The sequence below is a fragment of the Lynx canadensis genome, chromosome F2 (assembly GCF_007474595.2).
Source record: "Lynx canadensis isolate LIC74 chromosome F2, mLynCan4.pri.v2, whole genome shotgun sequence".
Classification (NCBI taxonomy): Eukaryota; Metazoa; Chordata; class Mammalia; order Carnivora; family Felidae; genus Lynx; species Lynx canadensis.
In genome coordinates this window covers 38,008,090-38,025,481 of record NC_044320.2, presented here as the reverse complement: position 1 = coordinate 38,025,481, position 17,392 = coordinate 38,008,090, and the positions used below count along the sequence as shown (strand labels likewise).

At 38.1% G+C, this 17,392-nt stretch overlaps 1 protein-coding gene across 2 annotated transcripts in view; it reads left to right on the top strand.

Moving 5' to 3' along the window:
* Window positions 1-17,392, top strand: part of VPS13B (vacuolar protein sorting 13 homolog B) — an 820,834-nt gene that overhangs the window by 154,217 nt on the left and 649,225 nt on the right. For both annotated transcript variants that reach the window (XM_030304021.2, XM_032591891.1), the window contains one exon: window positions 1,166-1,347. In XM_030304021.2, the coding sequence (XP_030159881.1) occupies window positions 1,166-1,347 (182 nt within the window). The remainder of the gene's footprint in view (window positions 1-1,165; window positions 1,348-17,392) is intronic.

Here is a 17,392-nt window from a genome sequence, read left to right as displayed (position 1 = left end):
ATGTTCACAGACATATTAAACATTTTCTAACTTTGAAGCTTTGTTCTTTGGAAAATTTAATTATACAAGGTACCTCATTCAAAGAAAGAACCAGACGACTAAGACATCAGTGAATTAGATATTCCCAGACAGAGATTCTAAAAAAATTTTCTGTGTTATTGTCAAATAATCTGGGTATAATGTAAATTTTTCATAAATACTTATGAGAGGAGGTATAGAATAGAGTTCTCTGGATTAGAATCCCTGGATTTAATTTTTGGATTTTTACTTAATAGTTTATAATATTTGATTCAATGGGTTAATAGATATAAGACATTTATTTTTTTTTATATTTTAATTTTTTTTTAATTTTTTTTTTCAACGTTTATTTATTTTTGGGACAGAGAGAGACAGAGCATGAACGGGGGAGGGGCAGAGAGAGAGGGAGACACAGATTCGGAAACAGGCTCCAGGCTCTGAGCTATCAGCCCAGAGCCTGACGCGGGGCTCGAACTCCCGGACCGCGAGATCGTGACCTGGCTGAAGTCGGAAGCCTAACCGACTGCGCCACCCAGGCGCCCCGATATAAGACATTTAGAACAATGCAGGACTGGTAGTAAATTTTCTTAGATGTTAACTAGTATTATTTTCATTGTTACTTTTGAAGATTGTCTTGGTTGAAAACTTGTAATTGAACAGTGTGTGTGTGTGTGTGGTGTGTGTGGTGTGTGTGTGAATGTGTATGTATGGACATTATTTTAGTTTGTATTTTTATTTTTTATTGTAAGAGGTTCTGAAATAGTGAAATTTAAAGTCTGAAATTGTAGGGGCACCTGGGTGACTCAGTCGGTTAAGTGGCTTTCGCTTAGGTCATGATCTCATGGTTCGTGAGTTCGAGCCCCATGTTAGGCTCTGTGCTGACAGCTCAGAGCCTGGAGCCTGCTTTGGATTCTGTGTCCCCTTCTCTCTCTCTGCCTCTTTCCTGCTTGCACTCTTTGTCTCAAAATAAATAAACAGTCAAAAAAATTTTTTAAAGTATGAAATTGTATATCTATTTGATTTAATTATTATTTAAAATATTTTTGATATATACTTTTTTTTTTTTTGGCTTACAATCTAGGTCATTTCATATGTTGTTATTTGTAAATGCTCTTTACTGTATTGTTCTTTCTCTTTTCTTATGCAGGACCAAAAGATCTCAGATTGCTATAACTGAAGGTATATTTGAACTTCCAAATCTCACAATTCAAGCTACAAGAGCACAGACACTTCTGCTGCAAGCAATATATCAAAGTTGGTCTCATATTGGAAATGTCAACTCTTTATCAGTGAATGAAGCTTTGATGAATGAAGTTTTCCAAACTATAGGTAAGAGCATGATCTTGGCAAGTTTATGGAAAATTCTTATGAGAGGTTACTAATATTTTATTATTCAAATCCATAAGTATAGCCTGCTGAAATTAAATTGTGTCGTGTATTTCTGTGTAAGTGGATATTTATAGCTCCAAAAAAATTTCAGGATATGAGGTAAGCTGTTCAGTTTTATTCCCTGCAACCAATTTCTGGATATATTTTACAGTTTCAAGAGATTATTTTTTACCAGCATCTTGCACACTTAATCCTTTGGCCTCACGTGGATAACTTCTGAGGGGATCAATATAATGTGTATGTTTGAAATGATAGCCAGTATGTTTGGTTAGTAAATTGGAATAAAGTTATTGATCATGATACTTTAAAACATGGTAAGCAAATTATCTTTTTTGTGTACTCTTGAATGAATGAGTTAACTACTAAAAATAAAAAATCTGCTTTGATGCCAGAATAGGAGATACTATCTTTATCTTGTCACTTACTTTACAGGCAAAAAAAAAACTTACAAAAGGTTTGCTTTTTGTAGTTGTCTCTGTTTAAAGTAATCTTGTTAGTTTTGTCAGTAACACTAAAGTAGTTTTGAAAGAAGGATATATTTTTATTAAATGTAATCATCATAAATAATAACCTGTTAATTTTCTACTTCATTTGCCTATGAGAATAAGACATTGGCTTTTTTGTTCTTATGATGCTTTTGAACATTTTAATTTGAGATCTTACTATGGGGAAATATAAGTTCTAAAAAAGAAAAAAGGCATAAGTAGAGCCCCACCCTTTTTTTTTTTTTACAGTGTTTATTTCTGTGTGTGTGTGTGTGTGTGTGTGTGTGTGTGTGTGTGTGTGTGTGAGAGAGAGAGAGAGAGAGAGAGAGAGAGAGAGAGAGAGAGAGAGAGAGAGGGGCAGGCAGGCAAAGCACAAGCGGGGGAGGGGCAGAGAGAGAGGGAGACTCAGAATCAGAAGCAGGCTCCAGGCTCTGAGCTGTCAGCACAGAGCTTGACACAGGGCTCGACTTAAGAATGCTGAGATCATGACCAGAGCCGAAGTCAGATGTGTAACCAACTGAGCCACGCGGGCGCCCCTGAGCCCTTCTTTTGACATGCCTAGTGACTAATGTAAAATTTTATATAGTTGTTTTGTGTCAGGTTTTATGATTTTGTAAAGAATGACAAGGCAAATGTTTCATTAGCCTAGAGTTGTTAACTTAGATCTTATGAAAAGCCTTTAAATTCTCTGAATCCTCTGAAATAGTATGCAAGTTTTAGTGTGTGTATGAACACATACACTCCTCCCCACACACATAAACTATTTGTAATCTCTTTTTAAATTGATTCTTTTATTAAATGTAGTGACTCTATCCCTCAGTCTTTTGATTTAAATCTATTTTTCTTACATTAACATAGTTACAATTAACTTTCCTTTGTTTCACATTTGCTTGTACTTCCTCTTGCATTCTTTTACTTAAAACTTGTTTGTTTTATGCTTTCGGTACATGTCTTGGAAACAGCATATAGCTAGATATTTTAAATGAAGTTTTATAGTCTGTATTATAGCTAGTGAATTTAATCAATTTAGGTTGGTTTGATGTTTTGTGACTGGTTTTATCGTCTTATTTTTTGTCTCCTTTTGTACTGTTTTAACTATGCTTTTTAAAAGATTGCTATTTTATTTTCCTGTTTCTCCTTGATTAGAATTTGTATGTTGCTGTTGAATTATTGGCTTAAACAATAACTGCTGCTTGGGGAAAAAACTCGTTGTCATTACCTTTAAAAAGTTAAATGTGGAGTTACCATATGACCCAGCAATTTTACTTGTAGGTATACACACAAGATTATGTGTCCACCAAAATCTTGTATATGAATGTTCATAGCATTATTTTCTTTTGCATTTAAAAGTGCTTATTTTAAAAAGATTTATATATTTAAGGTATTCATATTGTTGTTTTGATGTATATGGTGAAACGATTACTGTAGTCAAGATAATTTATATATTTCCTCACAGTTACTATTTTTTTTTTTTAATGTGGTGTGAGTACACAAAATCTATCCTAGCAGATTTCCAGGATACAGTGTTAGTTATGGTCATCTGCTGTATATCATATTGCTAGGTCTTACTGATTCTACATGACTGTAATTTTGTATCCTATGACCAACATCTTCATTTCCTCCACTTTCCTTCCCCTGGTAACCACTGTTACTTCTGTCTTTGTGTGTATGAATTAAACTTTTTAGATCCCACATATAAAGGAGGTAAAAAAGCATTATTCTTTATAGCCAAAATGTGGAAACAACACAGATATCTATTAACTGATGAATGGATAAGCAAAGATGTTTTTATCTCTGTACAATGGAATATTTTCAAACATGTAAAGGAAGTACTGAAACATGCTATAATATGGATGAACCTTAAAGTATCATGCTAAGCAGAAGAAGCCAGATGCAAAAAGTCACATATTATGATTCCATTTTTATGAAATGCTTACAATAGGCAAATCCAGAGAGACAGAAAGATTAATGGTTGCCAGAGTCTGGGAAAAAGGAGGAATGGGGAGTAACTGCTATTAGACATGAATTGGTTTTTTTTTTTTTTTTTTCTTTTTAACTTGATTTTATTTTATTTTATTTTTTTTATGAAATTTATTGACAAATTGGTTTCCATACAACACCCAGTGCTCATCCCAAAAGGTGCCCTCCTCAATACCCATCACCCACCCCCCCCTCCCTCCCACCCCCATCAACCCTCAGTTTGTTCTCAGTTTTTAACAATCTCTTATGCTTTGGCTCTCTCCCACTCTAACCTCTTTTTTTTTTTTTCCTCCCCCCCCCCCCAGCTGGGTACTGGGTTTCTGGGCTGGTAGGATGGTCCTGGGCACAGCTCACATGTGGAAAGTCCTCACCTACTTCTTAGTGCTCCCTGGCATAGGAGTGAGCATGCTCAGTGTCTTCCTGAATTTGCATCACAGAGAGCACAAGAGACCTGAGTTTGTCACCTACCTCCATCTCCATACCAGGTCCAAGTCCTTTCCCTGGGAAGATGGTAATTATACTGTCTACCAGAACTCTCACGTGAATCCACTTCTGATTGACTATGAAGACGAATAAAGAGAACTTGGACCACTACCCAGTGTGGACCACAACACTGGTATGGTTATACACAAAGACCAGAAAAGTATATGGGACCTTAAGCTCACCTTCCTTCTTTTTTTTTTCCCCCTTTGTCATTTTCTTTTGTTTTCAATATATGAAATTTATTGTCAAATTGGTTTCCATACAACATCCAGTGCTCATCCCAAAAGGTGCCCTCCTCAATACCATCACCACCCTCCCCTCCCTCCCACCCCCCATCAACCCTCAGTTTGTTCTCAGTTTTTAACAGTCTCTTATGCTTTGGCTCTCTCCCACTCTAACCTCTTTTTTTTTTTTCCTTCCCCTCCTCCATGGGTTTCTGTTAAGTTTCTCAGGATCCACATAAGAGTGAAACCATATGGTATCTGTCTTTCTCTGTATGGCTTATTTCACTTAGCATTACACTCTCCAGTTCCATCCACGTTGCTACAAAGGGCCATATTTCATTTTTCTCATTGCCACATAGTATTCCATTGTGTATATAAACCACAATTTCTTTATCCATTCATCAGTTGATGGACATTTAGGCTCTTTCCATAATTTGGCTATTGTTGAGAGTGCTGCTATGAACATTGGGGTACAAGTGCCCCTATGCATCAGTACTCCTGTATCCCTTGGATAAATTCCTAGCAGTGCTATTGCTGGGTCATAGGGTAGGTCTATTTTTAATTTTCTGAGGAACCTCCACACTGCTTTCCAGAGCGGCTGCACCAATTTGCATTCCCACCAACAGTGCAAGAGGGTTCCCGTTTCTCCACATCCTCTCCAGCATCTATAGTCTCCTGATTTGTTCATTTTGGCCACTCTGACTGGCGTGAGGTGATACCTGAGTGTGGTTTTGATTTGTATTTCCCTGATAAGGAGCGACGCTGAACATCTTTTCATGTGCCTGTTGGCCATCTGGATGTCTTCTTTAGAGAAGTGTCTATTCATGTTTTCTGCCCATTTCTTCACTGGGTTATTTGTTTTTCGGGTGTGGAGTTTGGTGAGCTCTTTATAGATTTTAGATACTAGCCCTTTGTCCGATATGTCATTTGCAAATATCTTTTCCCATTCCGTTGGTTGCCTTTTAGTTTTGTTGGTTGTTTCCTTTGCTGTGCAGAAGCTTTTTATCTTCATAAGGTCCCAGTAATTCACTTTTGCTTTTTAATTCCCTTGCCTTTGGGGATGTGTCGAGTAAGAGATTGCTACGGCTGAGGTCAGAGAGGTCTTTTCCTGCTTTCTCCTCTAAGGTTCTGATGGTTTCCTGTCTCACATTTAGGTCCTTTATCCATTTTGAGTTTATTTTTGTAAATGGTGTGAGAAAGTGGTCTAGTTTCAACCTTCTGCATGTTGCTGTCCAGTTCTCCCAGCACCATTTGTTAAAGAGGCTGTCTTTTTTCCATTGGATGTTCTTTCCTGCTTTGTCAAAGATGAGTTGGCCATACGTTTGTGGGTCTAGTTCTGGGGTTTCTATTCTATTCCATTGGTCTGTGTGTCTGTTTTTGTGCCAATACCATGCTGTCTTGATGATGACAGCTTTGTAGTAGAGGCTAAAGTCTGGGATTGTGATGCCTCCTGCTTTGGTCTTCTTGTTCAAAATTCCTTTGGCTATTCGGGGCCTTTTGTGGTTCCATATGAATTTTAGGATTGCTTGTTCTAATTTCGAGAAGAATGCTGGTGCAATTTTGATTGGGATTGCATTGAATGTGTAGATAGCTTTGGGTAGTATTGACATTTTGACAATATTTATTTTTCCAATCCATGAGCAGGGAATGTCTTTCCATTTCTTTAAGTCTTCTTCAATTACCTTCATAAGCTTTCTATAGTTTTCAGCATACAGATCCTTTACATCTTTGGTTAGATTTATTCCTAGGTATTTTATGCTTCTTGGTGCAATTGTGAATGGGATCATTTTCTTTATTTGTCTTTCTGTTGCTCATTGTTAGTGTATAAGAATGCAACTGATTTCTGGACATGATTTTGTATCCTGCAACTTTGCTGAATTCATGTATCAGTTCTAGCAGACTTTGGTGGAGTCTATCGATTTTCCATGTATAATATCATGTCATCTGCAAAAGCGAAAGCTGACTTCATCTTTGCCAATTTGTGATGCCTTTGATTTCCTTTTGTTGTCTGATTGCTGATGCTAGAACTTCCAGCACTATGTTAAACAACAGCGGTGTGAGAGTGGGCATCCCTGTCGTGTTCTGATCTCAGGGAAAAGCTCTCAGTTTTTCCCCCGTTGAGGATGAGTTAGCTGTGGGCTTTTCATAAATGGTCTTTTCTGATCTTTAAGTATGTTCCTTCTATCCCGACTTTCTCAAGGGTTTTTATTAAGAAGGGTGCTGGATTTTGTCAAAGGCCTTTTCTGCATCGATTGACAGGATCATATGGTTCTTCTCTTTTTTTTTTGTTAATGTGATGTATCACGTTGATTGATTTGCGAATGTTGAACCAGCCCTGCATCCCAGGAATGAATCCCACTTGATCATGGTGAATAATTCTTTTTTATATGCTGTTGAATTCGATTTGCTAGTATCTTATTGAGAATTTTTGCATCCATATCATCAGGGATATTGGCCTGTAGTTCTCTTTTTTTTACTGGGTCTCTGTCTGGTTTAGGAATCAAAGTAATACTGGCTTCATAGAATGAGGTCTGGAAGTTTTCCTTCCCTTTCTATTTCTTGGAATAGCTTGAGAAGGATAGGTATTATCTCTGCTTTAAATGTCTGGTAGAACTCCCCTGGGAAGCCATCTGGTCCTGGACTCTTATTTGTGGGAGATTTTTGATACCGATCTCAATTTCTTCGCTGGTTATGGGTCTGTTCAAGCTTTCTATTTCCTCCTGATTGAGTTTTGGAAGAGTGTGGGTGTTCAGGAATGTGTCCATTTCTTCCAGGTTGTCCAATTTGTTGGCATATAATTTTTCATAGTATTCCCCTGATAATTGTTTGTATCTCTGAGGGATTGGTTGTAATCATTCCATTTTCATTCATGATTTTATCTATTGGGTCATCTCCCTTTTCTTTTGAGAAGCCTGGCTAGAGGTTTGTCAATTTTGTTTATTTTTTCAAAAAACCAACTCTTGGTTTCGTTGATCTGCTCTACAGTTTTTTTAGATTCTATATTGTTTATTTCTGCTCTGATCTTTATTATTTCTCTTCTTCTGCTGGGTTTAGGCTGCCTTTGCTGTTTCTGCTTCTATTTCCTTAGGTGTGCTGTTAGATTTTGTATTTGGGATTTTTCTTGTTTCTTGAGATAGGCCTGGATTGCAATGTATTTTCCTCTCAGGACTGCCTTCGCTGCGTCCCAAAGCGTTTGGATTGTTGTATTTTCATTTTCGTTTGTTTCCATATATTTTTTGATTTCTTCTCTAATTGCCTGGTTGACCCACTCATTCGTTAGTAGGGTGTTCTTTAACCTCCACGCTTTTGGAGGTTTTCCAGACTTTTTTCCTGTGGTTGATTTCAAGCTCATAGCATTGTGGTCTGAAAGTATGCATGGTATAATTTCAATTCTTTGTAAACTTATGAAGGGCTGTTTGTGACCCAGTATATGATCTATCTTGGTAGAATGTTCCATGTGCACTCCGAGAAGAAAGTATATTCTGTTGCTTTGGGATGCAGAGTTCTAATATATCTGTCAAGTCCATCTGATCCAATGTCTCATTCAGGGCCCTTGTTTCTTTATTGACTGTGTGTCTAGATGATCTATCCATTTCTGTAAGTGGGGTGTTAAAGTCCCCAGCAATTACCACATTCTTATCAATAAGGTTGCTTCTGTTTATGAGTAATTGTTTTATATACTTGGGGGCTCCGGTATTCGGCGCATAGACATTTATAATTGTTAGCTCTTCCTGATGGATAGACCCTGTAACTATTATATAATGTCCTTCTTCATCTCTTGTTACAGCCTTTAATTTAAGGTCTAGTTTGTCTGATATAAGTATGGCTACTCCAGCTTTCTTTTGGCTTCCAGTAGCATGATAAATAGTTCTCCATCCCCTCACTCTGAATCTAAGGTGTCCTCAGGTCTAAAATGAGTCTCTTGTAGACAGCAAATAGATGGGTCTTGTTTTTTTTTATCCATTCTGATACCCTATGTCTTTTGGTTGGCGCATTAATCCGTTTACATTCAGTGTTATTATAGAAAGATACGGGTTTAGAGTCATTGTGATGTCTGTATGTTTATGCTTGTAGTGATGTCTCTGGTACTTTGTCTCACAGGGTCCCCCTTAGGATCTCTTGTAGGGCTGGTTTAGTGGTGACAAATTCCTTCAGTTTTTGTTTGTTTGGGAAGACCTTTATCTCTCCTTCTATTCTAAATGACAGACTTGCTGGATAAAGGATTCTCGGCTGCATATTTTGCTGTCTAGCACACTGAAATCTCGTGCCAATTCTTCTGGCCTGCCAAGTTTCAAAAGAGAGATCAGTCAACGAGTCTTACTAGGTCTCCCTTTATATGTGAGGGCACGTTTACCCTTGCTGCTTTCAGAATTTTCTCTTATCCTTGTATTTTGCCAGTTTCACTATGATATGTCGTGCAGAAGATCGATTCAAGTTACGTCTGAAGGGAGTTCTCTGTGCCTCTTGGATTTCAGTGCCTTTTTCCTTCCTCAGTTCAGGGAAGTTCTCAGCTATTATTTCTTCCAGTACCCTTCAGCACCTTTCCCTCTCCTCTTCCTCATCTGGGATACCAATTATGCGTATATTATTTATGTTTAGTGTATCACTTAGTTCTCTAATTTTCCCCTCATACTCCTGGAATTTTTTTTATCTCTCTTTTTCTCAGCTCCTCTTTTTCCATAACTTTATCTTCTAGTCACCTATTCTCTCCTCTGCCTCTTCCATCCGAGCTGTGGTGGTTTGCATTTTGTTTTGCATTTCTTTAAAGCGTTTTCAGCTCCTCGTGACTGTTCCTTGTCCCTTGATCTCTGTAGCAAGAGATTCTCTGCTGTCCTGTATACTGTTTCCCGCCCAGCGATTAATTTTATGACATTATTCTAAATTCACTTTCTGTTATATTATTTAAATCCTTTTTTGATCAGCTCATTAGCTGTTGTTATTTCTGGAGATTATTCTGAGGGGAATTCTTCCGCTTGGTCATTTTGGATAGTCCCTGGTGTGGTGAGGACCTGCAGGGCACTTCCCCTGTGCTGTGGTGTATAACTGGAGTTGGTGGGCGGGGCCGCAGTCAGTCCTGATGTCTGCCCCAGCCCACCGCTGGGGCCACAGTCAGACTGGTGTGTGCCTTCTCTTCCCTCTCCTAGGGGCGGGATTCACTGTGGGGTGGCGTGGCCCGTCTGGGCTACTTGCACACTGCCAGGCTTGTGATGCTGGGGATCTGGCGTATTAGCTGGGGTGGGAAGGCAAGGTGCACGGCGGGAGGGGGGCAGGCTTAGCTCGCTTCTCCTTAGGTGATCCACTTCAGGAGGGGCCCTGTGGCAGCCGGAGGGAGTCAGATCCGCTGCTGGAGGTTTGGCTCCGCAGAAGCACAGAGTTGGGTGTTTGCGAGGAGCGAGCAATTTCCCTGGCCGGAACCGGTTCCCTTTGGGATTTTGGCTGGGGGATGGGCGGGGGAGATGGCGCTGGCGAGCGCCTTTGTTCCCCGCCAAACTGAGCTCTGTCGTCCGGGGGCTCCGCAGCTCACCCTCCCTTTGTCCTCCAGCCTTCCCGCTTTCCGAGCAGAGCTGTTAACTTATGACCTCCCAGACGCTAAGTCGCGCTTGCTGTCGGAACACAGTCCGTCAGGCCCCTCCGCTTTTGCAAGCCGGACTTGGGGGCTCTGCTTGGCCGGCGAGCCGCCCCTCCGCCCGGCTCCCTCCCGCCAGTCCGTGGAGGGCGCACCGCCTCGCCGCCCTTCCTACCCTCTTCCGTGGGCCTCTCGTCGGCACTTGGGTCCGGTGACTCCGTTCTGCTAATCCTCTGGCTGTTTTCTGGGTTATTTAGGCAGGTGTAGGTGGAATCTAAGTGATCAGCAGGACGCGCGGTGAGCCCAGCGTCCTCCTACGCCGCCATCTTCCTGCGCTCCCCCTTCTTTTGTTTTGTTTAGCTTTTTTTTTTTTTGGTGATAAAATGTTCTGGAATTAGATAGTGGTGATATTTTACACTTGTGAATATGCTGAATTGCCCTTAATTGTATACATTAAAAGGGTGATATTATATGAATTTATCTGATTAAAAACATTTTAAATTGTTGAATATTAGGTAGACTACATTTTTATGTGCTATGGTCTGAATGTCTTTGTGCTTCCCAAATTCATCTGTTGAAATTCTTATGCTCAATGTGATGGTATTAGGTGATGGGGCCTTTGGAAGGTTATTAGATCATGAGAGTGGAGTCCTCTTGAATGAAATTAATGTTTTTATAAAAGAGGCCTCAGAGAGCTCCCTTGCCCTTTCCATCCTGTGAGGACACACCAAGAAGTTGTAGGTCTGCTACCCAGAGGCCTACCGTGAGGCCTTAATTGGCAGACATTTATCACAGTCTGAAGTTATCTAATTCATTTATTTATCAAATTTTTTTCCTGAGGTGTTCACTCCAGAGTTTTTTTTGGGTTACGTAGCTTAAGTTGCCTGAAAATTCATACTAATAAGCAGGTGATAGTATTAATTACTTCTGTAATTTCCCTTGTCTCTAACCAAACTAATTAGTATTTCCATTTTTGATTTTATCAAATGGATTGTGCTATGATAAAACATCTTATATAAAATTTCTTGGCCTCCCTGTTTGGGTCAGTTGGTTAAGTGTCCAACTTCGGCTCAGGTCATGATCTCACTGACAGCTCAGAGCCTGGAACCCACTTCGGATTCTGTATCTCTGTATCTCTCTGCCCCTTTCTGCTCATGCTCTGTCTGTCTGTCTCTCTCCTTCAAAAATAAATAAACATTAAAATATTGAAAACAATTCCCTATCTTGGAAATATTGTTCTAACAGTAGTGGCACAGATAATACAAAATGGATCGGACAAGTAACTACAGGTTAAGTGATTCATAACCTAATTTTTTGTCATTGAGAAACCTAAAATTAGCGTAACCAATTTTTATAGATTAGGGAAAGTCAGGAAAATGGAATGATGTTGGAGGTTTCTTCTCATTGCCCAGGAATTGTATTTTTTTATCAAATTAAGCAGCAGTAATTGATAATAGATGATTTAAAATGAAACTAAAGTATTTTAAAAGGCCCCATTTCTAAATGGCCAGCTTTCTTACATTTTTTTGCTCTCCCCAGGTCTTACTCTTTTATTATATTCTTCTCTTTTTCTTTCTTTTTTTAAATTTAAATTTTAGTTAACATACAGTGCAATATTGGTTTCAGAGTAGAATTCAGTGATTCGTCACTTATATACAACACCCAGTGTTCATCACAAGTGCCCTCCTTAGTACCCATCTCCCATCTAGGCCATCTCCCACCCACCTTCCTTCATCACCCCTCAGTTTGTTCTCTAAGGGTCTCTTGAGGTTTATTTCCCTCTCCTTTTTACCCACTTCCCATGTTCATGCTTTGTTTCTTAAATTCCACATGAGTGAAATCATAGGGTATTTGTCTTTCTCTGATTGACTTATTTCGCTTAACGTGATACACTCTAGCTCCATTCACATCATTGCAAATGGCAAGATTTCATTCTTTTTGATGGCTAAATAATATTCCTGTGTGTGTGGTGTGTGTGTGTTGTGTGTGTGTATACACATGTATATCTCACATCTTTGTCCATCAGCAGTTGATGGACATTTGGTCTCTCCCATAGTTTGGCTATTTATAATGCTACTGTAAACATTGGGGTGCATGTACTCCTTCGAATCTGCATTTTTATATCCTTGGGTAAGTAGTAGAGCAATTTTTGGGTCATAGGGCAGTTCTATTTTAGATTTTTGAGGGACCTCCATACTGTTTTCCAGAGTGGCTCCACCAGTTTGCATTCCCACCAACAGTGCAAGGGGGTTCCCCTTTCTCCATATCCTCCCTAACACCTGTCGTTTATGTTGTTAATTTCAGCCACTCTGACAGATGTGAGGTGGTATCTCATGGTTTTGATTTGTATTTCCCTGATGATGAGTGATGTTGAGCATCTATTTATGTGTCTGTTAGCCACCTGGATGTCTTCTTTGAGAAAGTGTCTATTCATGTCTTCTGCCCATTGTGTTTTGTGTTTTGGGTGTTGAGTTTGTAAGTTCTTTACAGATTTTAGATAATAACCCTTTATCAGATATTTCATCTGCAAATATCTTTTCCCATTCTGTAGGCTGCCTTTTAGTTGTTTGATTGTTTCCTTTGCTGTGTAGAAGCTTTTTATCCAGTAGTTCATTTTCCCAATAGTTCATGTTTGCTTTTGTTTCCCTTGCCTTCAGCAATGTGTCTCATAAGAAGTTGCTGCCTGTGTTCTCCTCTGTGATTTTGATGGTTTCCTATCTCACATTTAGGTCTTTCATCCATTTTGAATTTATTTTTGTGTATGGTGTAAGAAAGTCGTCCGGTTTCATTCTTCTGCATGTCACTGTCCAGTTTTCCCAGCACCATTTGTTGAAGAGACCATTTTTTTCCTTTGTGTATTGTTTCCTGCTTTGTCAAAGATTATTTACTGTATAGTTCCGGTCCATTTCTTGGCTTTCTGTTCTGTTGATCTATATGTCTATTTTTGTGCCAGTACCATAGTGTCTTGATGACTGCAGCTTTGTAATCTAGCTTGAAATCTGGAATTGTGATGCCTACAGTTTTGTTTTTCTTTTTAGGATTATTTTGGCTATTGGAGGTCTTTTGTGGTTCCATACAAATTTTAGGATTGTTCTAGCTCTGTGAAAAATGCTGGTGATATTTTGATGGGAATTGCATTAAATGTGTAGATTGCTTTGGGTAGTTTAGACATTTTAATAATGATTGTTATTCTATTCCATGAGCATGGAATACTTTTCCATTTCATTGTATCATCAATTTCTTTCTAAAGTTTTATATTTCAGAGTATAGACATTGTACATCTTTAGCTAGTTTTACTCCTAGGTATCTTATTGTTTTTGATGCAATTGCAAATGGGATTGATTCCTTTATTTCTTTTCCTGCCACTTTGTTAGTGGTATGTAGAAATGCAACAGGTTTCTGTACATTGATTTTTATATCCTGCAACTCTGCTGAATTCATGTATTAGTTCTAGCAATTTTTTTTGATGAGATCTTGGATTTTCTATGTAGAGTATCATGTCTTCTGCATATAGTGAAAGTTTGACTTCTTCCTTGCTGATTTGGATGCCTTTTATTTTTTTTTTTTTGTTAACTGATTGCCGAGGCTAAGACTTCCAGTACTATGTTAAATAGTAGTGTGAGAATGGACATCCTTGTCTCGTTCCTGATGCGGGGGAAAGGCGCTCAGTTTTTCCTGTTGAGGATGATATTATCTGTGGATCTTTCGTACAAGGTTTTATGATACTGAGGTATGTTCCATATATCCCTACTCTGTTGAGGATCTTTATCAAGAATGGATGCTGTGTTTTGTCAAATGCTTTTTCTGCATTTATTGAGATGATGATATGGTTCTTATCATTTCTTTTCTTAATGTGGTATATCATGTTGATTGATTTTGTGAATATTGAACCAGCCCTGCATCCCGGGAATAAATCCTGCTTTATCATGGTGAATAATTCTCTTAATGTACTGTTGAATTCAATTTGCTAATATCTGTTGAGAATTTTTGCATCCATGTTCTTTAGGGATCTTGGCCTATAATTCTGCTTTTTAGTGGGGTGTTTTCTGATTTTGGAATCAAGGTAATGCTGACTTCATATGAGTTTGGAAGTTTTCCTTCTCTTTCTATTTTTTTGGAACAGTTTGAGAAGAATAAGCATTAACTCCTTTTTAAATGTCTGGTAGAATTCCCCCGGAAAGCCATCTGTCCCAGGACTCTTGTTTGTTGGAAGTTTTGTTTTTGATTTTGATTTTTATTTTTATTTTATTTTTATTTTATTTTTATTTTTATTTTTATTTTATTTTATTTTATTTTCATTTTTTTTTATTTTTTTGCTGTTTAAGGCTCTGTTCAAATTTTCTATTTCTTCCTGTTTCAGTTTTGGTTGTTTGTGAGTTTCTAGGAATTTGTCCATTTCTTCCAGATTGCCGAGTTTGTTAGCATATAATTTTCCTATTATTCTCTTATCATTGTTCATACTTCTGTGGTATTGGTTGTGATCTCTCCTCTTTCATTTGTGATTTTATCTATTGGGGTTCTTTCTCTTTTGATAAGTCTGGCTGGGGTTTATCAATTTTGTTAATTGTTTCAAAGAAGGAGCTCTTAGTTTTGTTGATCTGTTTTTTTTTTCCTTTTGTTTGTATATCATTTAATTCTGTTCTAATCTTTATTATTTTCCTTCTTCTACTGGCTTTAGACTTTATTTGCTGTTCCTTTTCTAGCTCCTTTAGGTGTAAGATTAGGTTGTATATTAGCGACCTTTCTTGCTTCTTGAGATAGGACTGAATTGCAATATACTTCCATCTTAGGGCTGCCTTTGCTGCATCCCAAAGGTTTTGGACTGTCGTGTTTTATTTTCATTTGCTTCCATGTATTTTTTAAAAATTTCTTCTTTAATTTTCTGGTTAACCCATTCATTCTTTAGTAGGATGTTATTTACCTCCATGTATCTGAGGGCTTTCCAAGTTTTTTCTTGTAGTTCACTTCAAGTTTCATAGAATTCTGTTCTGGGAATATGCATGGCATGATCTCGGTCTTTTTGTACTAGTTGAGGACTGATTTGAGATCCCTCCAGAAGAATTTATAATCTACTGCTTTAGGATAATATGCTCTGAATATATCTGTTAAGTATATCCAGTCCAGTGTGTCATTCAAAGCCATTGTTTCTTTTTTATTTTCTGCTTAGTTGATCTGTCTGTTGTAAGTGGGGTGCAAGTTCCCCTGCTATTACTGTATTATTAGCAATGAGTTTCTTTATGCTTATAATTGATTTATTATTTGGTGTTCCAAGTTGGGGGCATAAATATTTACAGTTGTTAGATTTTCTTTTTTTTAAAATTTTTAAATATTTATTTATTTATTTTGGAGAGAGACAGAGAGCAAGCAGGGGAGGGGCAGAGAGATAGGGAGACACAGGACCAGAAGCAGGCTCCAGGCTCTGTGCTGACAGCTCAGAGCCTGGTGTGGGGCTCGAACTCACAGACCACAAAATTATGACCTGAGCTGAAGTCGGCCACTTAACTGACTGAGCCATCCAGGCGCCCCATGTTGTTAGATTTTCTTGATAATAGACCCCTTAATTATGATACGTTCCTTCTTCGTTTCTTTTTACAGTCATTGTTTTACAATCTAGTTTGTCTAAGTATGGCTGCTCTGACTTATTTTGATGTTAATTAGCATGATAGATGGTTCTCCATCCCTTCACATTCATTTAAAAAAATTTTTTTTTTAACGTTTATTTATTTTTGAGACAGGAGAGACAGCATGAACGGGGGAGGGTCAGAGAGAGGGAGACACAGAATCTGAAACAGGCTCCAGGCTCTGAGCTGTCAGCACAGAGCCTGATGTGGGTCTTGAACTCACGGACTGCGAGATCATGACCTGAGCCGAAGTCGGATGCTTAACTGACTGAGCCACCCAGGTGCCCCTCCATTCCTTCACATTCAATCTGCAGGTGTCTTTAGGTCTAAAATGAGTCTCTTATAGGCAGCATATAGAGGATCTTGTTTTTTTATTCCATTCTGATGCCCTGTGTCTATTGATTGGAGCCTTTATTCCATTTACATTCTGAGTAATTATTGAAAGATAAGAACTTAGTGCCATTGTGTTACCTGTAGAGTTGGTGTTTCTGGTGATGCTTCTTGTCTTTTCTAGTGATCCTTTCTAGTCTTTGTTGCTTTTGGTCTCCCCCCCTCCCCCAATCAAAGGGGGAAATTAAAATTTCTTGTGGAGTGGTTGAGTGGTCATGAACTCTTATAGTTTTGTCTGGGAAAGTCTTTATCTCTGTTTCTAATTTGAATGACAGCCTTGCTGGATAGAGTATTCTTGGATGCATATTTTTTTACATCAGCATGTTGAATATATCCTGCTACTCTTTTCTGGACTACTAAGTGTCTGTGGGCAGATCTGCTGCCAACCTGATCTATCTTCCCTGTAGGTTAAGAACTTTTTTCCCCTTGCTTCTTTCAGGATTCTTTCCTTGTTTGTATATTTTGTGATTTTGGTTATGATATGTTTTGTCAATGGCTGGCTTTTGTTAAATTTAATGAAAGCTCTCTGTGCTTGGATTTTGAGGTCTGTGTCCTTCACCAGATTAGGGAACTTTTCAGCTGTAATTTGCTTACATAAACTTTCTGCCCCTTTTTCTCTCTCTTCATCTTCTGGGACTCCTATGATATGAATGTTACTAAGTTTTAAGAAATTGCTGTGTTCCCTAAGTCTTCCTTTGTGATCCTATAACCTTTATTTCTCTCTTTTCAGCTTTGTTACTTTTCATAATTTTATCTTCTATTTGCTAATTAGCTCCTCTGCCTCTTCCATCCTTGTTTTTATGGCCTCCATTTTGGTTTGTATCTCAGTTATAGCAGTTTCAATTTTGGCTTGATTTGATTTTAGTTGTTTTATCTCTGCAGAAAGAGCTTCTCTGGTGTCTTCTGTGTTTTTTTTTTTTTTCTATCCCAGATAGCATGCTTATAATCGTTTTAAATTCTAGTTTAGACATCTTATATCTGCATTGACTAAATCCCTGGCCATCATTTCTTCCTGTTCTTTCTTTTGAGGTGAATACCTCTGTCATGTCATTTTGGAGGAAAAAAAAAATCAATAACAGAATGAAACAAACAAAAACAAAAAAACTAGAGCCTGGGTGTGTTTGGTCAGCTTGTTAACAGAAGCTTGATAGAAAAAAAATTAAAAATTAAAAAAAATTTAAAAATATAAACATAAAAAAATTTGCTCTTCTGTATCCAAGAAACAAAAGAAAAAAC